The 26,819-nt window shown below is 45.6% G+C and overlaps 1 protein-coding gene across 8 annotated transcripts in view; it reads left to right on the top strand.

Moving 5' to 3' along the window:
• WNK2 (WNK lysine deficient protein kinase 2) overlaps positions 1–26,819 on the top strand; it is a 647,264-nt gene that overhangs the window by 379,486 nt on the left and 240,959 nt on the right. For all 8 annotated transcript variants that reach the window (XM_085624584.1, XM_085624585.1, XM_085624586.1 and 5 more), the window contains one exon: positions 14,631–14,801. In XM_085624584.1, the coding sequence (XP_085480710.1) occupies positions 14,631–14,801 (171 nt within the window). The remainder of the gene's footprint in view (positions 1–14,630; positions 14,802–26,819) is intronic.

Genomic DNA, 26,819 nt, shown 5'->3' with positions numbered 1-26,819 from the left:
CCACATCAGGATAAAGTGTCCACTTTCTTTTATTTTGAAGACATGCAGCTTTCCATCCTTATATATCGTCCCTAGCCTGACGCGTTTCAAAGCATTGTGCTTCTCTTCAGAGGCCCGTTGCTGCAGCCCTTTCAGGATCGGCCAGCTACCACCATCCCCTGCGCTGCTCAAAAGTACTTGGCTTCCGGTGTGCCACCATGACGGAACTCCTCGTTCTGCAAGGCACGCTGGGATTCGTAGTTTTTGGCCTTCATTTTCATACCCTCCAGTGGGTGTGGCTGCTGGAACGAAAAATTGGGGACACAATTAATCACCCTCTATTGGGCTTTGGAGTCGAGACTGCATGGCTGACATACATACATACATACATACATACACACACACATATATATATATATATATATATATATGTGTGTGTGTGTGTGTGTGTGTATGTATGTATGTATATATATATATATATATACATACACTGAAAAAACCATAGGTTTTACGGAAAGTTATAGTTAGTTGGACATTTAACTTGTACAAAACTAGAGAAATTCCCCCGTTATAGTTAGTTCAGCTAACTAACTCGCGCCCCCGCAATGCACTGCTGATGACATCACATATTACATCACTCATGACATGGTCAGTGACATCACTGATGACATCTCAAATTACATCACTGATGACATCGTCCAGTGACTGTGTCTTTTTGTAAAGTTGAAATGTGTTTAATATATATAGGGAAAGGCGCATTGAAGAATGAGTGGGTGTATAAGTGTCTGAATGGATGATTTAGTAGGTGTGTGACTAACTCTATAAGTGAGTGATTAAACATATCTTACTGAATGCATGGGTTGGTGACTAAACTGTGTGAATGACTGTATCCGTCAGTCTGTTGGTGTGTAAGCGGCTGCATGGGTTTGTGAATAGCTACATGAGTGTCTATATGAGTTATTGATTGGTTGTCTGAGTATCTGTATGGGTGCCTGAGTGTTTGTGTGGGTGGGGGGTGTGTGACTCTGTGTATAGATGTGTGAGTGGGTGATTCCCTGGGTGCATAGTTTCAAGAGTGCATCTGTGATGGAGTATGGGTTAGTGAGTGTGTGTGTGTATGGGTGTGTTAGTGAGTGAATGTGTATCTCAGTGGTACATGTGAGTAACTACATATGTGAAAGGCAGTATATATGTGATAGAGTATATAAATGGCTAAGTGAGAGTGTGTGATTATGAGTAGCTGTATGGATGAGTGTGTGCTTGTTTCAGTGATTGTAAAGAGCGTAAGAATGTGCTAGTATTTGTATGAGTAAGAGAGCTGGTGTGTGTATAACTGTATAGGTGAGTAAATGGAAGTGTGATTAATCATTTGCATGATTGACTAGGTGTGTGAGTACCTCTATGGATGAGTGGCGGTGTGTGAATGTCTATATAGGTGTATGAGTGTATATGATAGTCCTGTACTGAGTGACCGTAAGTATGAGTGACTGTACGGGCGAGTGAGTGGATGTGTGTAGACCTAAGAATCTGGGAGTGGGTATGTAGTCAGTAATGTTGGAGTGTCTATGGTTTTGAGAATGGCAGTCTGTAATTTAGAGTGGGTGTATCAAAAGTTATATTAGGGTGTGAGAAGATGCATGAAACTATCACATGGATGATGTCATCAGTGATGTCACTGACCATGTCATGAGTGATGTAATATGTGACGTCATCAGCAGTGCAGTGCGGGGGCGTGAGTTATAGTTAGCTGAACTAACTATAACAGGGGAATTTCTCTGGTTTTGTACGAGTGAAATGTCCAACTAACTATAACATTACCTAAAACCTATGTTTTTTTCAGTGAATTTCTAAGGTTTTTTAAATGCTAATTTCTAACTATAACGTGCCTGAAACCTATTGTTTTATAAGTGAATTTCAAAGGTTTTTCAAATGCTAATTTCTAACTATGCCTACAGAGGTAGGACATGTCAAGAAAGGAGAAACCACGCACAGAAAGAAGAAAAAGAAATGCAGAAAGAAGCAACAGAAGTCCACAAAGACTGAGAAAAGTGCAGGAAGAAGAGATGTGCAGAAAGAACCAACAGAGCAGCATAAAGTCCTCCTGTGCCCACAACTTTTTCAGACGGGTACTGGTGGTAACTGACTCTGACTAACCAGACCTAGAGCCAGTGCTATGCTGAAAGACACTTGGAATTCAGTAAAAACACCTACATACACCAGGGAACACTATGCGTTGAGGTACCCTGTGAATAGCATGACCTCCTCTGTAAGTCCCTAGTACGTAATAGGGCAGGGGGATTGAAACTACCTCTTGCACACGGGTGAAGGGAGGGGGGGGCATGAGGTTACATGTGTGCAAACACGCCCTGTGGCTATTTTAAGTTGGGGGATTAAGGGGCGTGGCCTCTGAACACCTCTCTGCAACTCAGCTCCCTGGCGCATGCTGGAGGTTCCTGGTGGGCTAGTTGGCCCCCAGGGACCCCCAGTATTCAATGGGGATTAGTTCCCCCATCTTACAACGTGCCAGGGGGCACGTTTGCAGAGTGCTGCAGGGAGGGGGCGGGGCCTCCGGCACGATGCCAGTCTTTTTTTGATTAATTTTTTTTTTAAGAAGGGCTTTGTGGCCCCCCTTCCTTTCCTTTTTTTATTGGCCCTGGGGACCCCATCCTCCAGGGCCTGACCCCTATTTTTTATTCTTTTTTTTTTTTAATTGGAAGGGGGCCGGGTGGCCTCCCTCCCGAGGCCATATTCGGCCCCGGGGCATGGGCAGTTTTTTTGTTTTTTTTTAATTATTGGAGGGGGGCTGCATGGCCCCCCTCCTCAGGCGATTTATGGCCCCGGGGACCCCATCCCTCGGGGCCCGCCTTTCCATGTTAGTAAAAAAAGAAATTTTATAATGGTGGAGGGGGGCCGTGTGGCCCCCCTCCCGGGCCACTAATGACCCCAGGGACCCCATCCCCCGGGGCCTTGCCTTTCGTTGGGGACCATGGGGGGAGCCCCAATGACCCCACAGTCCCGCCGGCTCCCTGTGTCCTGCATGAGCCGGCATTGCTTTTCCACACGGGGAGCTGCTAACATGCAGCTCCCCATATGGAAAAGCAATTTGGTTTGGACTTTTAAAGCGAGAGCAGGTTTCCCTGCTCTCACTTTAAAAATCCAAACCAGAGTTTACTATGACAGGGCGGGAGCCACGGGGCTCCCGCCCAGTCATAGCAAACAGCAGTGTACCGGGGGTGGGCACCCCGGGACACTGCAGGAGCCAGCCCTGGGGGGTGGCAGCCCCCAGGGCCATGAAGGGCTCCGCGCGGCCCCTCTCCCACCTAGTGCACAGGTGGTGGTCCCCGGGGCTGCAGGGTCTGGAACAGACCCCCAAATTTAAATATTTAGTGCCCCGGGGAGGTGGCAGTCCCTGGGCGTGTGGGGGGCTCGAGCCCTCCACACAGGTTATTTTTTCTTTTTTTTTTTAAAAAAAGCCTCGGGGTGGCAGTGTTCGGGGCTGCGGGGGTCCCCCTGGGCACCCGCATAATATTTTTAAGATGCCCCCGGGACTTGGCCCGCCTGGAGGCTAATTTATAACGAAGCCCGGGAGCCCACGCTTCGTTTTTTTTATTTTTGCGGCCGGATCCGTTGGTCCTCCACGCATCCCGCGATTTAAAAAAAAAAATATATATATATATATATATATATATTACCTACTGGCGGTCGCCAGTAGGTAGTTATAGTTAGGACCACGTTTCCATAGGAAAACCTCAACATTCTATTTTGAATAACTTTGGCGCCGGTCGACGAATCCTCGCGAATTTCTCAAAATAGGTGGGGTGCTACGCTCCGCTCCTACCCTGAAAGTCTCGGGGGGATCCGTCAAGCGGGGGCTGAGATAAAAGGGGGGTCCCAAAACGCGTTTTTCCCATGCATTTTTCCATAGGACCTTTAGAACGAGCTACAGCCCGAACGGCTGAACAGAATTACTCAAAATTTGGCAGAGAGGTAGTCCCTAGGTCAAGGAAGTGCCTTTTGTAGGTTTGGTGTAAATCTGTTCAGTAGATTCTGAGAAAATAGCCTTTAAATCAATATATATATCTGAGCCCGCTTACGGTACGCTTACCGTACGCTTACGGTAAGCGTACGGTGGCGTGCGCGAGCGCGATTCTGATTGGCTCTTAGATCTTAGTAAACATTCGAATCGGCCGAAACCAGGAAGCGGCGGCCGCCATTTTGTGTATTTCACTCTGAAAAAAAAGAGTGAAAACAAGGAAAGGGGGCAATGAGGAGAGTTACAGACCCCCTAACATTTGTAAGGGGGTCAAAGAAGGACAGAAAAGTACAAAAAAAACATTTATTGATTTTAAAAAAAATCACGGGGTACGCGTACGGTAAGCTTACGGTAAGCGTACGGTAGAAAAAAAAAAAAAAAAGGAAATCAGATTTAAGTGTTTAGATATTAGGGGGCTCTAAAAAGAGCCGTTGTGTTTATGAAATGATTTTTAGTGGTACCTACAAGTAAGTACCGATGCAGAGTCTAAGGTTCAAGAGGAAGACTCTGTTCCCTTCATCATTGAAGTGCACACCATCTCCTCTATAAATGTCTTGCATGTCATAACGCAAGTTGTTGTGGTAAATGGCACCCATACCATAGTCACGGAGGAAAGCAGAAACAGATTTGTTGACGTGCTTTCTTGCTTTGTCATCGCACCGCGTGCCCACCGTGCGTGCACGGCACTAACTGCGTAAAGTGGGCGCGCGGTGCGCGAAGCGCACCGCGTGCTCACTGTGCGCGCACGGTGCGCGAAGCGCACCGTGTGCGCACGGAACGAACTGCGTTAAGTGGGCGCGCACGCCACGAATGGCGTAAAGTAACTTAGCATTTAAAAAACCGTACAAATTCACTGAAAAAACCATAGGTTTCACACACGTTATAGTTAGGAATTAGCATTTAAAAAACCTTGCAAATTCACTGAAAAAACCATAGGTTTCACACATGTTATAGTTAGCGGAAATTTTACTGATAAAAAACCAATGAAATTCCCCCGTTATAGTTAGTGCAGGCAACTATAACTCACGCGACCGCAATCTTCTGCTGATGACATATGTGTCTTTATGAAAAAAAAATATTTGTAATATATGTATAGCTAAAAATGTATGGAAGAAGACATGGGCAAATAAGTGTCTAAATACAGTATTAGCATCAGCAGAGGATTGCGGTCGCGTGAGTTATAGTTGCCTGCACTAACTATAACGGGGGAATTTCATTGGTTTTTTATCAGTAAAATTTCCGCTAACTATAACATGTGTGAAACCTATGGTTTTTTCAGTGAATATATATATATATATATATGCTTTTTTTGGCCCTGGGGGTCCTTGTGGGACCCCCTAAGCAGGCCTAGGGTGTTTCTACCCAGGCCTCACGTCACAGCTCCCTCTTCTTTATTTTTAGAAATGGCCCTGGGGGGTGTGGTCCTCAGGGCCTTACAAGGCTCTGGAGAGAACCAGGCCACGCAGCTCCCTACCCTTTAATTAAAAACCAAATTGCCCTGGGTATGGGGTCCCCAGAGCTGATCAAGGCTCAGGGAGGCATGGGCAGTGCTGTCTCCCTCCAATCATATATGTACTGCCCTGGGGGATGGGGTCCCCAGGGCCTAAAGAGGCAGAAAGCGAGGGGCTTTGCTTCATCCCTCTTATTTTACCTTATATGTATGGCCCTGGGGAATGGGTAGCCCAGGGCCTAAAGAGGCTTGGGAAGGAGATGGGGGGGGGGGAGGGGCACATGGCCCTCCGCTCCTTTTATTTAAAAAAAAAAAGGCCCTGGGGTTCCCAAGGCCAGCTCTATAGCCAACCCCCAGCACACCTGTCCAAAGGCCATCTGCATTGTGTTGTTGGCCACAGGGCCTGACCACACCCTAGCCTTGTGACCTTCCCCCACCGTGTGATGCCAAAAGGCCATGCACAGCATGGGGTTGGCTGCATGCGAGCGACTGGCCATAGGGCCTTGCTGCAGACCAGGTTCTGCAGCCAAGCCCCCACTGTGCACGACCGAAGGCACTGCGCAGTGTGAGGATTATGCCGCCTACCTAGCTCATTACACAGGGTTGAAGGGCATGCAAAGCCATGGGTTTGGCTGCATGTGGGCCGCCAGGACTTACAGCCAACCCCTCGCTATGCAGTGCAAAGGGTTGCTTTTATGTATGTAAATCAAATATTACTTTAAATGTAAGTCCATAAATTAACTGAAAAAAACGAAGGTTAAAGTTACGTAGTTGGGTGTGATAAAAAGATCTGTTTTGAGTCTGAAAAAAAGTTAGAAATTTGTTGAAAAAAAGCAAAGGTTAAAGTAATGTTTTTTAGGTAAACGCCAGTGACAGCATTCAAATTTTGAACTAAAAACCCACAACAAGCACATGTACTATAACTTGCACCCCCACCATGCACTTCTTATGACCTCACATGCTATTCATTACTTGTTCTATGACATAATTTATGACATCACTAATGACATCATACAAGCTTCTTTTGTATACATTTCTCTATAAACAGGCATAGCATTACAGCTATGAAAGCAAGTGCAAAATAGCTCAGAATAATATAAAGCATTATTACTGTTAAGATACATACAACCCCCATAGGTAAAGCAAGTTTGTGTTATGTGTAAGATTGGCCATATACCATGCACTTCATGGGTAGCAGAGTTCATGTTGACTGAACCACAAATGAAAGGGTAACCTATTCTGCACACAGTGTTCAATCTGTATACAACTGGTCAGGGAAAACCAAGTTCCTCCAGATACTGAAACTCTGTGGCATAATTAATACCAGTCTATGGACCGTCTACCTGCATTAAACCTATTTTGAGGAATTGAGTGAATGTATGTAGAAAAGTGGGTTCTGTTTTCTCTATGGAGAGAGTTTACTTTGCACCACACTGTTGGCAGACAGTGAAACTCTCATGAGAAATACACCAGAGTATTAAAAAGTCTCTACTAACCACAGTGTACACTCTTATGCAAAACATGTCCAAAGAGCGACAATTCACTTAAAATAACCAAGTTCTGAAGGTGCAAAGAGACCATACTACCTGCAGCCTTCATACTGTGGTGAAACCTTTACAGATATCCCATCCTCTGAAGCAAAACAAGCAAATGTGCATAGCTTAGTACCTGGTGCACCCAGCCTTCTATGAAAGTAGAAACGGTCATGCTGAGATGATTCTGCCTAATAACTCAAGGCTGCTTACAATATTTAGTATGTAGTACATAGAATATTTTCCCTGCTGCAAACTTTTTCTGCAGTTCCAAAACATGTGTGGAATATTATGAACACAAGTAGTAAGCTGTCACCTACACACAGTTAGTCTTCAATACAAAGATTTACAGTGTGTTCAATACCTCTACACACCTATGGTGCATTAGGAGAACATGTGTTTTGTAAACACTTGCACTATTTAGCTGGACCCAATCTGTACAAATCTAGGTAGAAAATTAATATGGTAGTTATCCACCTGTATGTAAACTAGAAATCAAATTAACACTCATTGGATGATGTCATCCATGATGCCATAAGTGATGTCATGAGTGATGTAATATGTGAGATCTTAAGCAGTGCATGTCAGCGGTGCAAGAAACACAGAAATTAACCAGTTATAGTTGGCTTTGCTAACTATAAATGGTTAATTTCTGTTTTTTTGTTGTTGTTCAAAACGTTAATGTTGTCACTGAAACATATTCACCTAGCTTTAACTTTTGCGTTGTTTGATGAATGTTCGTGAAATTTTAAAAACTAGTTTGCCACTCACTTCATCTGTCTTTAATGTTTTGGGGTTATTTGTCAAGCGGGGCCGAAAAAAAGGGTGGGTCCCAAAACAAGTTTTCCCCATGTTAATTTCCATAGAAAATTTTAAACCAGGCTACATCCTGAACTGCTGAAGGAATTGCACCAAATTTGGCAGAAAGGTAACTCTTGGTGCAGAAACTGACCTTTTACTTAAATGGTGTAAATCTGTTCAGTAGTTGCCGTGTTAAAGAAATTTCTAGTTGTGTACATAAGGACATCGTAGCTGCCATCTTGTGACTAAGTTGAACTGACTCACAGGAAAAAACATTAAAAGAAAAGGGGGCAGGGTAGAAACACCCTGACTCCCCTGGGCCTTTTGGGGGGCTCCCACAGGGAACACCGCAAGGTCAAAAAAGCTTTTCTTTTTTCTTAAACAAATTTGTCAGCAGCTGCGCTGGATCCACGACTCCTACGGAACGTTTTTTAAATATCGAAGTGTGGTCTCCCATGCTTCGTTTCTAGTCGGCCCTCAGGTGGTCCAGGTCCCTGGAGCATGTCCAAACATGCAGGAGCTCGGTGCATGGGACCCACCCCCTCCTAGGATCCCTAAAGCCCTGGGGACCGCAACCTTCCTGGGGCATTTTTTAAAAATATATGCGAGGTTTGCCCTTGCTGCAACCCTCGTGCCCTGGGGACCACCACCTACCCAGGGCAAATGTTTTAATAATGTGAGGGGCCTGTGCAGCACCCTCCCCACAGCCCAGAGGACCACCACATCCCTGGGGCAAAACATTAGTGGTTTTTCATTATTCCACAAACATTTGTCATGTTTACTTTGGGTTCCTAGGCAGTTTCTTTTTTGGTTTAAATAATTTCTTCATATTGTGAATCTGCAACGTTCAGAAATAATTTAAAGTATTTTTGACCATTTTTGAGGTTCTGTAAGATTCACCACATTTTGTTCACCTTCTACAAAGAAACCTTTCTGTCATCTACTGGGCTCCCTCAACATTAATCTACTTTTTATGCAGATATGAGGTATTTCTGAAATTCCTAACAGAGCAACAATCTGAGAGTGATAATACCAACTAGAATACAGGACAGCTGTCACAGCCTTTACACCAAAACAGTCATTATAATTGATATAGTAGCTATGATCAAAACCTAAAAAAAGACCTCCAGGCTATTTCAATGATTACTTCTTCAATACTTGAGTCCTGGAAATCCTTATCCATGCATAGTGTAACAAATAAACAATGTTCATGGGACACTGCAGGTACAGAGTGTGGTATACAAAAACCTTTCCCCATGCTGGTTAGTTTGTTGTATCTTGTTGGCCAGAGAGCCTTTGCATTCTAAACAACTTAAAAACCCCTCTGACACCCGTCCCTGACCCCCCTCCTCGCGCCTGTGGACCTTTCCGATCTCTCCCGCAGCCCGGCCATTTGACTTTGGGTGGTCTTCTGTCTTGGCAACAGCTCTGGCGGCCCGGTCCCGCGGCTGGGGCCTCCACCACGGACCTGGACTCAGCGGATTTCCGCTCATGCGTAGCAGTCTAGGCCGGAACACTTGCATCCGTACTTCTGGAGGGGTCCACCACGCTCTTGACACCGAGCGCTTCGCTTGGGGCTTTTGTAGTACTTTTGTGGTTCTTTTAGTTTGGGTCTGGTTCTTCTTGGGTGCGCCGCATAGCAGCTTCCTGCGTGCGCTACTGCAAAGCTCCGCGCTGGCTCACACACACACGATCTGCTGCCGCCCGCTCCCAGCCTGGCACCCCTGGTCCCCTTTTGTCTGTCCCCTGCTCTCCCCATGGGGCCTGGGCGATCCTCCTTTCTTCCCTGCACACCAGCGCGGCATGATGTCCTCCTGGCGCCCCTGGGGTGGCCCCGATCCCGCGGCGTCCCAATGCGACCCTTGCTTCCATGGCTGACATAGCCCCCAGGGCGCAGCTGCGTATCCTGTCCTGGAATGTGAACGGCCTGCTGGATAGGCTTAAGCGCACTGCAGTCCTTGAGTATGCTCAACGCGTTGGGGCCGACGTGCTCCTCCTTCAGGAGACCCATCTCCTCGGGGAAAAATGCCCCTTCTTGGCGCGTTATGGGTACGACCGGGTGTGGCATTCTGGGTTTTCCCGTGGTTCCCGCGGGGTGGCGGTCCTGCTGCGTCGTTCCTTCCCCTTTGTCCTTCAGCGGGTGGCCCGTGCTCCCCATGGAATCGGGATTGCTATTTGCGGTACGCTGGATGGTCGACCGGTCAGCTTCCTTTCGCTCTATGTGCCACCCTCGGGACTGTCGCAGGCTTTATCCCATGCCGCCTCTTTGTTGGAATCTCTCCCCGTGGGTGCTGTTGTGCTTGGGGGAGACTTTAATGCTGTCTTGGCCCCACAGCTGGATTCGTCGGGACCGATTTCGGATTCCCGCGCCGCGCGAGCGAGACAGCTGGCGGGATGGGCAGAGGCCCAGGGCCTCTGTGACGCCTGGAGGCTCTGGCATCCTCACGATCGTCAATACACCCACACTTCGGCCGCTCACCATTCTCACGCCCGTATTGATGTGATTTTTGTCCCCCCCACCGAGCGCGGAAGCGTCCAGGATGTCTGCATCCTTCCCAGGGGCATTTCGGACCACTCGCCGGTCCTCCTGGGTCTGGGCCCCCCGCCTCACGCGGCTAGGCCGGTGTGGAGGTTCAGCGCCTGGTTCCTCCAGGATAAGACATTACGTGAGGCGGTGGGCACTGAGATTACTCAATATTATGGTGCCAACGAGGGCTCGGTTTCGTCGGCGGGCACCCTTTGGGAGGCTTGCAAGGCAACCATCAGAGGGGCGGCCAGGGCACATGTGGTGCGGCACCGCCAGACACAGCTGCGGCAGCTCACTGCTTGCGAAGCCCGGGCGTTGCGGCTGGAGCAGTCGCTATCTGAACACGAAGACCCGGCGGTGGACCGGCAGCTGCGGCTCCTTCGCCAGGAGATTTGTCAGCGGTCCCTCGAGGCGGCCAAGCTTCTTTGGCAGTCCTCGGTGGCGAGGGTGTATGGTTGGGGTGACAAGAACGGCGTGCTGTTGCACCGCCTGGTCACCTACCCCAGGGCGTCGCGCATCATTCCGGCGATTACCGACTCTTCGGGGGTGCTCCAGTCCTCCTCCGTGGCGATGGCGGCAGCATTTGCCCAGTTCTATTCTCAGCTCTACCGAGCTTGTGCAACAGATCTTTCCCTGGACGCCCTGCTCGCGTCTGGGAACGCCTGCCTGGCCCGGCTTCGGCCGGACGAAATGGAGAGCCTGGAAGCCCCCGTCTCCATCGAAGAAATTGGGGAGGCAATCGGGCGCACATCAGCGGGGAAGACACCGGGACCGGACGGCTTTCCCCAAGAATTCTTTGCAGCCTACAAAGACACCCTGGTCCCGCGGTTGAGAGCTCACTATGCGGAGGCGCTTGAGAGGGGTTCCTTCCCCCCGGAGACTGACCTGGCCACGATTGTGGTTTTGCCCAAATCCACGCCGCCGTCCACTGATAGAGCTGCCTATCGCCCAATTTCGCTCATCAACACCGATGTGAAGCTCTATGCGGCGGTCCTGGCCCAACGGCTTCGGCCCCTGTTGTCGACCTTGGTCCACCCGGATCAGTGTGGCTTCATGCCCGCTCGGGGCACGCGCCATTTTCTGCGCCGTCTCCATGTGGCCTTGGCCCACCGCCATCGTCTGACCCCGTACCTCGCTCTACTCCTCGTCGACTTCGAAAAGGCTTTCGATTCGGTGGGGTGGAACTACCTCTTCGACGTCCTGACCCGCATGGGCTTTGGCCCTCGGTTCGTGGGGATGGTGCGAGTCCTCTATGCCCAGCCCCGTGCCCGAGTATTGGTTAACGGTGCGTTGTCGAGGCCCTTTCGGATCGGCCGGGGGACGAGGCAGGGTTGCCCACTGTCGCCCCTTCTCTTCGCTCTCGCGATGGAACCTCTGGCCGCCCTGATTAGATCCGACCCCCTCCTTCGGGGCTGGAAATGGCCTGGCCTGGAAGCTGACAAAATCGCCCTCTATGCGGATGATGTCCTGCTGTACCTTGGGGACCCGGCGCGCTCCGGGCCACGTGCACTATCCATTCTGAGCCGTTTCGGCTGGGCGTCAGGTCTCTCCCTCAACCCGCGGAAATCGGTCCTGGTTCCGTTGCACCCCTCCAGGGAATGCTTTGACTGGCAGGAGACCACCCCTCTGCGCCGATTATCATTTCAATACCTGGGCATCTGGGTCTCCCTCCTCCCGGAGCTGAGCTGGGCGCTTAACGTCGCCCCCCTGGTCAAGAGAGCCAAGGTAGATTTGGCGCGCTGGCAACAGCTGCCCCTCAACCCGCTAGGGAGGGTTGCCCTCTACAAAATGATGATCCTTCCCCGGTTTTTATATGTGTTGCAAAACACTCCCCTCTCCTTTCCGCGACCTTGGTTCTGCGAACTGGACGGGATGGCGACGAGATTTCTCTGGGGCGATGGGAGGCGGCGGCTGGCTCTGTCGACGTGCCGCATACCCACCTTTGACGGGGGCCTGGGCATGTCTGATCTCTACCTCTACTACATGGCCACCCGCCTTCTGGTCATTCATGACTGGTTCGGGGGGGGGGGTTGGTCCGACCCGGCCTACAGGGTGGAACTTGACGGCTTGGGTTTCTCCGGTATCCAAGATCGCCTGTACGGCGCCTCCATCCCGGCTTCTTGCCCGGACATCACCAGGGCTGTATTCCTGTCCTGGCGAGCGGCACTCCGCCTCACCCGATGGACGGGATGGTTGACCCGGGTCACTCCCCTGTGGCACGGGACGTGGTTGCGGGAGGTCACGAAGTTGGAAGGCTTCAAATCATGGGATCTCATTGGCATTTCCCAGCTTGGGGACGTCTGGCGGGGAGGGCGGATGTGTTCCTTTTCAGAGCTGCAGGCGTGTTTTTCCCTCCACTCCTCTCAATTTTATAGGTACCTCCAGCTGCGCCACGCCATACGCACCTACACCCCGCTGGACGTCCGGCTGCAGGACCACAGCCCCCCGGAGGCTCAGGTCCTGCTGGGCAACCTGGGGAGGGGGGGCATTTCCAGGATTTACCGCTCCCTCGTCAACTGCACCCCTACGTCCCTTGCGGGCCTTAAGGAGCGCTGGGAGGGTTGGGTGGGCCCCCTGGATGAGGCCGACTGGCGGGACGCCCTTATGGCCCCCCGCTTGGTGACGGCCTCCGCTAAGCTGCGACTCATCCAAATTTATTAACTCCACGCTGCTTACCTCACACCGGCTCGCCTTCACCGTGCGGGCCTCTCCGGAGACGCGGCTTGCCCCCGATGTGGTTCCGAGCCGGCAGACTTCCTGCATATGGTGTGGTCCTGCCCTGACCTGGAGGGGTTCTGGAGGGGCATTGAGACCGAGCTTACGGAGGTCCTGGGGTGGGAGGTGCCGCATGACCCTCGACACTCCCTGCTGGGCATCACAGATGGCTTGGATGGCACGCGTTCAGAGCAGCTGTTTCTCATGACGGCCTTGATGGTGGCCCAGCGCGACATTGCAGCGGCATGGAAACAACCGCTGCCGCCAAGTGTGGCTAAGTGGGGTGCTGGGGTGGACTGGTGCGCGGCGCAGGAGCGGACTCTATCGGGCACGAGGTTGCCCCAAGAAATACCGAAAAGTTTGGGGGAAATGGCTAGGCAACATACTTTAGTAGGGCGGTTTGGAGGGTGGAGGAGAGCTCTTGGGGGCGGGGGGGGAACGGGGTGTGCTTTCTAATGTATTGCTGTGTGGTACTGCTTCGGAATGCCAGACTGTTTCTGTTGTTGTACTGTTTAAAACAATAAAAGCTTGTTTATCAAAAAAAAAAACCCTCTGACAATACCAGCAAGAAGTAGTCTATTTCACTATAACATGGTTAGAATGGATGTACTAGAGTTGTTAATCTGCATCATTGCAGTCCTTTCATGCATGTCCTGAGACAAATACATTGACCACCATACGATCTTGTCCTTACATAAAATACTTTAAGTATCTTGTTGTGCAATATGATCATATTCCCCTGGCTTACCAACATGTCAGTCAACACTGGGACAATAGATACTACTTGGCCCTCATGAATCTATATTGATGTGCCATTGTTGATATGTGAAGTTATGGATCTTAATATTACTCTTACATTGATCATTTTAAAGACAAGCCATATGGCGAACATATGAAAACGAAAACATTTAATGCCATCTATTACATTAGAAGATGTTTTCTCATATCAAGACTGCAAGGAAAGATGCAGAGAAGCTCATAATCACAAATTACACTTGCCAAGTAACAAATGGCATGTTATTTTAGTGTAGGCAGCTACATATTCACATTTGTATTTATATTATTGCTAATGCTTGGGACTCCTAAATGTATTCAGATTTGGCGCCGAACATCAAAATGTAACCGATGCAGTCCATCAATAAAAAGGATTTAGTGGTGGCTGGTTATCCTGTTTTCAAGTATCTTATCTTCTGCAAACTATGTTCACTTTTATGACATTCCAGATGAGGTGTATATTTTGCAGGTTAAACAATTTCCCCACACTTTCTTGTGTACATCTGTGGAAAATAGAATGTCCCACCTCTGGTGCTGTAGAACATATTCTTTCTGTGGCATAAGCTTATCTTCTGTCTCCTCAGCTTTTATTTAGTAAAGAGTACTCCAGTCAAATAGGTGTTTGGCAGGCTATTAAGATAACTTCTTTGGCTGGTTGTGTTTTTTTTTTCTTAGTATGTGAAACAAATTAATTGGAACTTTGTTAAACTGTGTACAACGACAAATTAGCACTGCTTGGCCTGATCTCCATACATTAAAGGTTGTGTTACCAAAACTGCCACCACAGTTCTTTCACATTAGGGTGTTCTACATTTCCAGGTAGAAAATGAATTCATTCTTCAGATAGAACGAGAGATATTTATTGAGCAAATGAAAGATGTTATTGATAAAGCAGATGATATGCTGAATGAAGATACTGAAGGAGAAAGAAGTTCTGACCAAGGAACAAGTCCTCAAAAAGCTGACAACGGCAGGGTGGACATGAAAGACGTAAGTAGGACCACGTTTGCTGTGGTTTATTTATTGCCCTTTTCAAATGTTGTAAGAAGCATATCCTGATTTAGTGAAATCTAAAGAAATTCTTGCATCTTAAACATCAGTACTCTTTGCCTGGTCAGTCTCTCACGTCCATTAGCTGACCCCATGAATCCTCTTGCAAAGGCTGCAAGACTAATATTGTATTGCTAGCCGGACTTTGATTAATTATAAAGTTTGTATATCTTCTGCCTTGTTTACTTTTTCATTGCCTACAGTTTTCAAAATGTTGTCGGTGATTAGACATAGTAATTTGATGTCTGAGCAGCTTGGTTTGTGAATGCACATTTTCATAAAATGTATATGGTGTATAATGTTATAAATAGTACAGGTACAATACACATGTTCCCCATCACACAAATTCCCTAGCAGATTGCCACCATATTTGGATGCAAGTTTAATTGCTCTTCTCAGGATATACAACAGTGCAGGCCATTCATTATCTGGCTCAAGAAACTGCACATTTGTTTGGAGTGTTGTAGTCTGGAAATATCAGTTCTTCTGTCAACATCCCTTTGACATGTGAAAACAGCCTCTGGACTACTCCACTGTTAATAAACTTTTTTTGTCCTTTTTTAGGCCAGAATAAAATTCAGTTTTGCTTCCATTTATAAAACAAATATTTATGGTCTGTTTCTCTTGTCGAAATGTTACCCGGCCTCTACGTGTAACATGTTTCAGCCTCAAACTCCTTGGTGATCCTAGCGCATTTGTAAATTATTCTCTGCACAAATTAAAAGTGAAGAATATATTTGTAGTCATAAAACCCTTAACTAAATGAGAATTTAAATTGTATATTGAATTACTTCCAGTCGAAAGTTATTTCGTACAGACAAAATCTGTGCAGAAGGGATACGGACGGAACTATTGAACAAGGCTAAAATGGAAAATCTGAACCCACTCTATCACACAGAATACAGAACTAAATAGAGGACAGGAAATTGCATGAATTAAAAGGGGTGTTGTGCAGCTGCAGTGTGATTTGATATTTTGTTTTTATCCAAATTTCTCCTATGTATCTGAATTGAGCAATAAATGGATCAGGCAGAGAAAAATGGTGAGATGGGGTGGAAACTGTACAGAAGCCAGTTGTCCTTGGTGATGTTCATAGAGGCACATGCACCTTCATCAAGTTGATGTTAAAGTGCCAGTAAAAAACGAAGTATAATCTGGAAATGGTGCATTATTGCGCTCTTTCTTTTCTCTCTTTTGTGAGTTGATTAAAAGATTGATGTATCGAAATATATTCTGGCCTTGAATTGGCATTAAAAATATCACTGCACTCTACATACTGATTGCCTTATCCTCTGCAATAGTAGAGCAGTTGTTTTTGATAGGTGTTAATGTCCTTAAATTGTATTAATCTTGAAAATGGACAAGTTATAAATGTAAAGAGAACGTATTATGATATTTTGAATTTCAAGATATAGGGGGAAATGGTGCTTGCGGAACTTTAGGTTCATACAGGTAATTGAATGTAGGTGCATTGGATTGTGTATTAACAACAAACTGTCCTGGACAACTCTTCAGCAGGCTAAGGGCAGGTTCCTGCAAGTGCTGAGTAATTGGTTTACTAATCCTATGGAAAGTCAGTAGATGATTGTTAGAATTTGGGTTTCTGGTTGACAGAGATATGCTGCCTATCCAAGCAGGAACCAAAATCCTAGTCAGGGTCAGTAGGATACTCACTGAACGTTTACCTGTGCTCACCCTCAGGTAGCTTGGCACAAATGAGTCAGGCTAAACTAAAGAGGCAACGTGTAATGTATTTTTGCAACACACTCACATAGCAACACAATGGAAACACCACAAAGAGACCCCACACCACAAAAAAAATTGATTTTATAACTAAAACTAGACCAAAACAACAAAAATCCAATGCGTAGGAGTCAAGATATGAATTTATTTTTTAAATAAAGAGTTCTAGCAAAAGGCGCCAATGGGGGTTAATTGGTGGTGCTGGACCAGGTCAAAGTCAAATGTTCAGGTCGCCCAGGATGAAGCACAGCCCGGCTACAGAACCCATGCAGTGCCCGCTGAGCAAAAGTACCTTAATCCTTGTCGCAGAATGAGATGCTTCAATGATCTCCATGCAGTGGGGGTGTTGCGCCGGATTCCTCCACGCAGCGATGTATCTGGTCCATTGAGCGAAGCGCCGGTTCTGAGTGCAGTGGTTCAGAATGCAATGCGCTTGGTTAATCCACGCTGGAGAGGTGATGCGTCTATCTTCTTGAACAGTGGCGCCAATGATTTTGTTCTAAAGCAGTGGTTTTGGATGTGATACGGTGGTTTTAAATGTGATGTGCCGTTTCTACTCCTGCAAAAGGGTTGATGCGCCGGTTCTGATCCAAGCAGACTGGAGATGCATCAATTTCTCTAAGTGTCTGGGTCCACTTCCAGTGAACCAGGAGCAGGGGTAGAGACCTTGATATCCCTGAGGTTCAAACAGGAGTCCAGCCAACAAGCCCTTGGAAATCACTCTGGGATTGAAGCAGAGTCCTGCTCTCCCTCAGCACAGTCCGAGTGTTGCAGGGCAGCACAGCAGAAAAGAAGTTCTTCCAGAGCAGTAGAGTGATAATCCTTGGAGCAGCACAGCTGTTCTTCTGACAGAGGTTCTTTACAGATCCAGGAGGCTCTGATTTGGTGGGGTCAGAGACCCAGTACTTATCCCTAGTTGTGTCTGTGAAGTGGAGGTGACTTCAAAGAAGGGTCTTTAGAGTGCACAGAACCCCATTCTTCCCAGCCCTGGCTCTAGACAAGCTATAAGGGATAATGAGCCCTCTGTATGGGCACAGGACCCGGACTATTCAGGTGTCGGCCCCTCCCTCCCTCCCCAGGAAGAGTCACCTGAATGAGACAGACAAACCTAACCATCCTGTGTTTGTGGCTGTCTTGAGGGAATGCACAAAGTGTTGCTGTCACCCATCCCAGATGTTGATTGGAGACCGGCTGCAGGCACACTGAGCTGTAAGAGCAGTGAAATGTCCACCTTCTAAAAGTGGCAATTCAAAAATAGTAATGGCAAATCCACCTTTACCAGTAAAGAGGATTTGTCATTCTCATTCAAAAGATGTACAATATGAAACTGGTACTCTTTTCTAATCGGGAATTACAGATTAAGTGTATTAAGGAATTACCAATGTTCTACTATGAGAGGAGAAGACCTCACAGTAGTGAAAAACAAATGTAGGTGTTTTTCACGATCGTGATATGCAAAACGTAAAAGTTCAGCTTACCTTTTACTTACATAGCACCCTGCCCTATGGGCTTCCTAGGACCTACCTTAGGAGTGCCTTATGTGTAATAAAAGGCAAGTTTAAGGCTTGGCAAAGGGTTTTAATTTCCAAGTGGCAGTAAAACTGCGCTCACAGGCTCTGCAGAGGCAGGCCTGACACATGTTTGTAGGGCTACATGTGTGTGTGGGACAATCTATGCTGCAGACCCACTAGTAGCATTTTAAGTCACAGGCCCTGGGTATATATGGTATACCACTTTAAAGGGACCTACAAGTAAATTAAATATGCCAATCGTGTTATACACCAATGTTACCATGTTTAGAGGAGAAGCAAATGCACTTTGAACACTTTACCACTGCTGGCCAGTGCTAATGTCCTAAGGCCAACAAAAAGATAAAGCAAAAGAGGAGGAGGAAGGCAAAAATCATGAACCTAAATAAGATCTCATAGGGCTTATAATGCAAAACATTTGAGTTATTACATATTGTATTGTAAAAAGTGGCTAATGTCACGAATATAGATTATAACGAAGAGTATTCCATAATGAATACTGGCCTAAGAAAATTGAGGGTATCTCTGGTCACAGTGATGTGCAAATCCGATGGCCCGTCCTTGCCCGTCAGTGGCCGGTAGAGGCTGGGCTGGGCTCCTTCTCTTGGATTTTGAGTTTATTGTATAGTAAATTGTATTGGGGCCCGGAGGTTTTACTTGGTATTAGGGTACAGCGCTATTGGTGGGCTGTTTGTTGTGTAGTGTCCCCCTCAACATGAGTAAAAGGAAGTTGGAGGGAAGGATAGCGGGCACTCTGGATGATTACCTTACAAGGGTTGAATCAGAAATAACTGATAAAATCCTAGCTGTGGAACGGAGGCTGTCATTGGATCCATTGGCAACCTTGACCAGTGTTGCCCCTGTTGCCACTAATGACATCCTGCCGGACGCGTGCTCGGCTCCCTGTTTATTGGGGGGCTTGTCTAATGCGACCTCATGTACTGGTCATATTGATCTATCTCCTCCTTCTAGTCTCCCTCCCACTCCTGTAATGGTATCCACACGTGCGAATAATAGAGCAGCTGGTTCTAAAGCCAGAGAACCCCCTTGTAAAAAGAGGAAGAGCAGGGTACAATCTAAACTTCCCACTTCTAGAGTTCCCACAGGCCCACTGGATATGCAGCCCCCAACCCAATTCATTGCTCCTATAAGTACAAGTAACTTACAGTGTCCAGGCCAACAGAGCTTTGAAAGTTTAAACTCCTTATTGCGGGACCAATTAACGTTACTGATCCAACCAGTCCTTGCCAAGCTTGATACTGTGGTAACTAGACTTAACCACATAGAAGATAACTTGGCGAAACTCCAATTGCTAGCAGTAACTACATCCGCGCAGCTTACTGTGGAAGGGACCAGCAGTACTAGTGCTAGGCCTATGATGGCACAAAATGCTATAGGACCCTACACAAATAATTCTGCGACCATAACTTCTCCAAGGGCTCAACCTCTCAGACCTCCCACTGCTCATAATGTTCTTAGAAGTCCTCTGACCAATCATCAGCCTACCGAGGAATTGACAAGGCCTGTACCACCAAACGTAGTGGCTTTGGAAGAACCAAGGAGTCTTCATCTCCCCCCTGAAGCCACACCCTATACAATTATCTTAGCCAATGTCCCACACCTGGCGGAGGGGTCTAGTGAGCATTGGTCTAATTTAAAAAATAAAGCTTTGTACTTCCTAGGTAGGAAGTTTGGGGCGACCCAACCACTTTTTGAAGAGTTTAAAATGGTCAGGCGTGTGCCCTGGGTTGGGCATGATCAAAAGGCCATAAGAGGTGACTGTGTTGTACTAAGCTTTAGGTCTCCCCTACTGGTAGAACGTATCCTGGAGCAGGCAACACATCTTGCTCCCTCCCAAGAAGAGATTCTAATCCTACCCCTAGGTTACTTCTACAGGCCAGTAAGGGTATTGACCCATATGTCACTACGTGGGTCCCATTGTGGCCCTTTATTGGGACCTCGTCCAATTAGGTTAACTAATCGCTTTGCTGCACTGTCCACTCTGGAGGACAACGATTGACAGGGGGATAATTCAGTGTCGACCTGTCCTGTGTTAAACGGGAGTTTATTGCGGGTCTGTAGGGAGCCAGTTCTTCCCCTACAATCCTTGTCACAAGACAACGAACTGGCCCCTTCTGCTACACCTGTACCCATGAGTGTATCCCCCGTCTGCCTTATTAATGACCCCCCAACGGAGGCACAGCTAGTAAATTCGTCAAATATTAATGCCTGCTCATCAATTTCTTCCTGGAATATAGCCGGACTTCATTCTAAACTGGCTTCTCCTGACTGGGTGGCGTTTGTAGATCGGGTGGACATTTGGTGCTTCCAAGAAACATGGGCAGTTGACCCAATTTATCGAGTAGGGTACCTAAACTTTTATAAAGCAGCTACGAGGGGTATCAGAGGCAGACCGGTGGGTGGCTTGTCAATATGGGTACGCCAACGTGAAGGTATAGAAGTAAGGGAAGTCCCCACGGATAGCCCTGATATATTGGCCATACATATTTCCTCTACTAGGGGCCTCAACGTTTATATATTTAACATCTACCTTAGGGGTGTTCCAGGTGGAAAATGCCCTCCCCCCGTCTTTGTATTGGACCAAACTCTACGAATTTTACCTAGAACTGGCCACAGGATAGTGGCAGGTGACTTTAATGCCTGTTTCGAACCGCTTGGCTTCGATGATGGGCTTCTTTCAGAGGCTGAGGATTCCGTGTGGGGCATTCCCCAATTAGAATTAAACCCCATAGGCAAATGGTCACAAATAGCCCTGTTCCTAAAAGGGCTCTGTTTGGAAATGGGGTTGCGTGCTGTCAATGGAAGAACACCATCGGATAGGGTTGGCAAGTTCACCTTTGATAACGGAAGAAGTAGGAGCAGAATCGACTATATTTTAGTTAATTGTGAGCTATGGGCAGATGTCATTGACATGGTTGTGACGGACAGGCTAGAGAGTGATCACAATCCCCTGATGCTGACCCTTTCCGATAGCAGTTTCTCAGGAGGTGCTACGGATGATGTATGCTCCTTTCAGGTCCAAGTCACCACGTCAAACGATTTGAGAAGGGTCCGTTGGCCTAAGATTGCCCCTGATCCTACTGCTAGGGCTGCTATTAGGGTACTGGTTAATGATGCTCTGTCTAAGTTGTCTAATTGTGACTCAATGGAAGAGATTATTAACTGCACCCCAGACATACATTGTGAATTATTTACTGCTCTTAAAATCTTTTTCACTAAAAATGTCCCAGCCACTGTTAAACCCATTAGCCAGCGGGAAAACACGTGGTTTGATGCAGGGTGCAGAAAGTCACGTAAAGCCCTAATTCAAGCTATCAAATTAAGGGAGCCGATATTGATCAGGAGCTGTAGAGCCGCATATAAATCCGCCCAAAGGGCAGCTAAGTTAAACTGGGATGAATCTCGCTGGCGTGAGTTATTTGAGGCTTGTGTGGGCAGAAACATGTGCCATTTTTGGCACCTTTTGAAATGGGGCAGTAACCCGCAGGCTATGACCCCGGCCAACCATGTTGTACCCGACCAGTGGGTTAGTTACTTTGAAAATCAGTTTAAGTCCACTAATACCTCACTTAATGCCTCGCTGCATCTCAGTGATGCAGGTGTGTTAGAGTTTACCTGTAGTGAGGTGACTCTAATACTAAAATCTCTCCCCAACGGTAAGGCCCCAGGTCCTGACTGCATACCTGCTGATCTATTTAAACAGGACTTGGATCTATGGGTCCCCTATCTAAAGAACTTAGCTAATGCCCTGGCCTGTGGTGCGTCGGCACCGGAATCTTGGTTCGGGGCTGAAATTCTGCCAATTTATAAGAAGGGCGATCGTTCAGTCCCCGCCAATTATCGCCCAATTAGCTTAATAGATGCGGCCCAAAAAATTACTGCGCGGTTGTTGTTGGGCCGCATCACTAGTTGGATCACTGATAATAATGTCCTGACGCCCCTTCAGGCCGGGTTTCGGTCACATGTTGGAACCTTAGACCAAGCCCTTAGGTTTACACTTTTATATTGGAAGGAAGTCTATTTAGGGGGGGGTATGCTCTTTGCAGCATTTGTCGACCTAAGGTCCGCATTCGACTTGGTGCCTAGACCAAAACTGTGGGAGGCTCTTCGGGAGATGGGCATGCCTGCCGAATATCTGAGGCTTTTAGTTAAATTGCACACTAACACATATGCACAGGTTAGATGGGGTAAGCCTGGGGAAGTGACTACGAGATTCAAAGTGTCTAAAGGGGTCAGGCAAGGGTGTGTCCTGGCCCCCACACTGTTCTCCTTGTTCATCAATGGAGTAACTGGATACTTTTCTGACTGCCCGACTGATGCCCCCTCGTTGGCAGGAATGAAAGTGCCCCTGCTCATGTTCGCGGACGATACGCTCCTCATTTCTAAAACCCGACAGGGGCTTCAATTGGCCCTCTCTAGGTTTGAGTTACTCTGCCGCGAACATGAGCTCGAGGTCAACGTGGGGAAAACCAAATTTATGGTTCTTCGTGGCCCACGCCCCGTTAAAGCTAGGGTTGAAATGGGTGGTGCAAGGCTGGAACAGACCTCTACATTTACATATTTGGGGGTCACCTTTAGTGATAACCTAAGTTGGGGGCCCCAGATAGAATTGCTTAGGTTAAAGCACTCCCAACTTGGTGGTGCCTTATTAAAGGAACATATGCATTCCTGCACTAAACCCATTGCACCTGTGATACAAATTTATGGTTCTAAAATCCTCCCTGCAGTCATGTATGGCGCCGAGCTATGGGGGTTTAGTAATCTTGACTCCTTGAGGATGGCCCAAAACAACTTCTTGAGATCATTGATAGGGCTACCCCCCTCCACCCCACGTATCCCCTTGTTATTCGATCTGGGCTGCCAACCCATAGAGGATATGATCCGGTATAGGCCCCTGGCGTTTTGGCGACGCCTATGGACTACCCCGGAGCTTTCCATCTATACTAAAGCGCTGCATGAGGTAAAGGATATGAGAGGCTCCCATAGAATTTGTTGGCTTACAGAAATTAAACTTATTCTGACAGAAATGTGCATGGGTGACTTGTGGTCCAACCCTGTGTCTGCTGTGTTTCCCCCTAAAAAAATATATAGGGATGCCTACTGGCTTTGGGCCTCACAAAAACGATTTACTCCTTCTACTGGTGGTTCCCTGACCTCAATTTATTTGTCTATTAAGGATCAATCATCTTTAGAAGTATATTGGGACGTAATAACCAAAAAGCTGGATCGGAAATTATACCACCAATTCAGAATTGGTACCCTTCCTCTAGGTTCCTTTACTTCTAGCTGGTCCTTAAATGGCACTGATAAATGCCCATCCTGTAAAAATTTGGTCGAAACAGAAGATCATTTTTTATTTGTATGCCCGGCATATTACCAACCTAGGCGAGTCTGGCTGCGACCTGTGTGTCGTGAACTAGGTGTCAGATCAGCCCAGGCCGCTAGAAGGATCCTAAAGACTGATACATCCTCTCTTGTGGTCATCGGTCTAGCCAAATATATTAGTTGGGCGTGGCTTATACGGAAAAGATGAAATTTTACCACTGGTTATACATACTATAGCGTAGCATTACCCCCAACTGTAGAATGAATTTCAAGTCAAAGTCTATGTATGTTTAATACTTTTTTATTGATCTTAACCTGTTATTTATTAAATAGCTTTTAGTCTCAATTGTTATAAATAATACATTAACTTTTTAATTGTATTTGATGAATTTTAAATGTCTTTTAAGATGAAATATTCGAAATAAAGACTGTTTTGACTGACTGGCAAATCCGATGTTGACTCCCTAAGGAAAGAAACTGTTCTGCTCATTATCGTGATGTACTTTTGGAAGACAAACTGATGAATTATATTTTACTTCTGTGAAGAGCTGACTACTATTTTTGAATTTTAGGTTTGGCCATTTGCTTAGATTGTGTACTGAAGCATGATCAAGTATTGTTGAATATGACTAGAAGTGTCTTTTTTTTTTTATCGATGTCTTTTTGACCTCTATTCATATTTTATTCCATTGTGGTGGACTTGATTTTTTAAGACACTTAATTATTATTTACAGGATTTTAGACCAAAAAATTTCAATTTTGATGATTGCTGAGTTGAGAGTTATTATTTGTTCAATGTTTAAATGTTTTAAACATTCGTCTGATTTGTTTTCAAAATCGATTCTATTAAAAATAAACAGAATAAACAATTGGAAGACATATGTTAATCCTTCCTCTGAAGAGTAATGCTACTTTGTCCATTTTAAGTCCGTCTCAAATTAACCCTGCAAGGCATCAAAATTAGCATACTTTAATCCATCTAGAAATGTTATTACTTTGGTCAAGTATTCAATATTTGTAGCTGTCACCTCAGCCATGACTTGTTGCCTTACCTTTTGTCAATCCTCTCACTTGCAACTATGTAGAAAATAATTGCAAGGTCGTTGGCTATGAAGGTGGAGCACCTTGGACTGAAGAGATTCTCAATGTGTCAGTTTGTTTCCATATACTTGCAGTTTGAAGGGGCCTATCTCACTGCTCAGTATCCTCTCTTTAGTGAGAGGTTCTATGTAAAGGTCATGGTGACCGGTTATATGTAAAGGTTTTACTGCCCCCTACCAACTTGAACATGTCAATTTGTGTACTGATCATCAGAATTCAGCATCTTTGAGTATTAGCAATTTGTATTTCCCTTATTCTTAAAACCAGTTATAACTTAAAGTTTATTCCCTCATGTTCTCCAGCCTGCCCTGTTAAGTACTTTTTCAGTAATTTATTTTGTGTTGCTGAATACATTCACCTTCTCTATATTTTGTGGTTTCTAATAAAAATCTGAATTATGGTCTTTAAGTTCTTTATCATTTAAATGCATCATTTTTCAAAGTGCTATTTCTGCACATAGCTTTAAACAGTAGACATTGTGCTCACCAAAGATACCAAAGGGGATCCAAAAGGATACTTTATGAGGAGGTAGAGGTCAATCAAGCCAAAGTGAATGTAAGTTCAGCCAAGAACCTCAATAACCCTTGGCTGCCAGGTGGATTTCTTTTACACCCTTGGCTATACTGCAGGAGCCAGCGTTTTTTATGAGTTTGGTACAGTGGCTGTAGGTAACGTGCCGTTCAGTCTGGGGGAATATGGGAGCAAAGGTCGATTTTAAGAAACCTGTTGCAGCTATCTGCTGTAGAAGTGGCTATGAGGGAAATATTCCCTGCCTATGAAATCTGTGTCTGGATGGTAAATTTTCACTGCCAAAATATCGAAGTGCAAAATATAGAAGTAAAAAATATTGATGTAAAAATATAGAATGCAAACATATCGACCCCCTATACTTAAATAGGCAAGTACAAAAATATCGAAAAAATATATAATTATAAACAAAAATCACTTCCCACCCTTTACCCCTATAAACCCCACAACCCACACCTAAAATGAATTACACAATTTCCGTAATTTTCTATCAATTAAGAACTAGTTATTAATTTTAAAAAATTACTTCCTACCCTTTACTCCATAAACCCCACAACCAAAAAAATCACACAATTACCATGATTACAATTAATTAGTTGATATAAATTAACAATTAATTAATTCAACATAAATTACTTCCCACCCTTTACCCCTAGAAGCCCCACAACCCGCACCTAAAATTATTAACACAATTTCCATAATTCATTTTCAATCAATTAATATAAATTAACTAATTAATTAATCAAACCTAAATTACTTCCCACCCTTTACCCCTATAACCCCCACAACCTGCACCTAAAATAAATTAGTTACCTTAATTATCAATTAATTAACAACCAATTAATAATTACAAATAATTACTTCCCGCCATTAACGCTATCAAATATGAATTAAATAAAAAAACATGTAATATATAATAATTAAATTACTTTCCACCCTATTCCTTATAAACCCACAACCCGCTACAGAACTAAAAAAAATGCAAAATTTTATTTAAAAAAAATTCATAACTACTAAAAATTCAACACGTATATTAAACATAAACAATGCTTATACTAAAACATGCATCACGTGCATTTTAAATATAAACTAAAATACATAACACTAATAAAAAAAATCGATATTTTAAACTTCTATATTTTTGCAAAAAATATTGACTTCTATATTTTTAAAAACCGTGTTTCTTACCTTAAACACGATATTCTTGCTGTCGATATTTCTGAATCATGATATTTCCGACTCGATATTTGTGTAAGTCGACATTTCTAACTCGATATTCTGTCTCAGCTCGGTTATAAAAAAAAAAAAAACATTATTAATCTAACAGCAGGGTTATTCATTGGGTACTGAAAGTGTGTAGCATTTTGGAATTTAGTTTAGACAGAAGCCTTAATTTGGGCCAACATTCAGCTATTGAGTAATTGCCAAAAAAAAACAAGCATTCGCATTGCAATAGGTCTTGCATTTGCGAGAGTTTGAGCTATTGGCATTGTAAATGACCATGCCTTTTATTTGTGTTTTGAAAACCTGAAAGCGGATAGGTAAACACACATTTTTACTGTCAGCCTTGCTTCTTATAAGCAAAGACTACAAGTCCAAAGGGCATGTTTATGCACCACTTGCAGGTTTTCAAAGCACATAAATAAAACGCAGTGTCATTTACAATGCCGATAGCTCAAACTCTCGCACCTGTAAGTTTTAAGGCAAACTT

The sequence above is a fragment of the Triturus cristatus genome, chromosome 9, assembly GCF_964204655.1.
Source record: "Triturus cristatus chromosome 9, aTriCri1.1, whole genome shotgun sequence".
NCBI lineage: Eukaryota > Metazoa > Chordata > Amphibia > Caudata > Salamandridae > Triturus > Triturus cristatus.
Note: the sequence above shows the minus strand (reverse complement) of the source record. Positions and strands in the feature narration are given on the sequence as shown.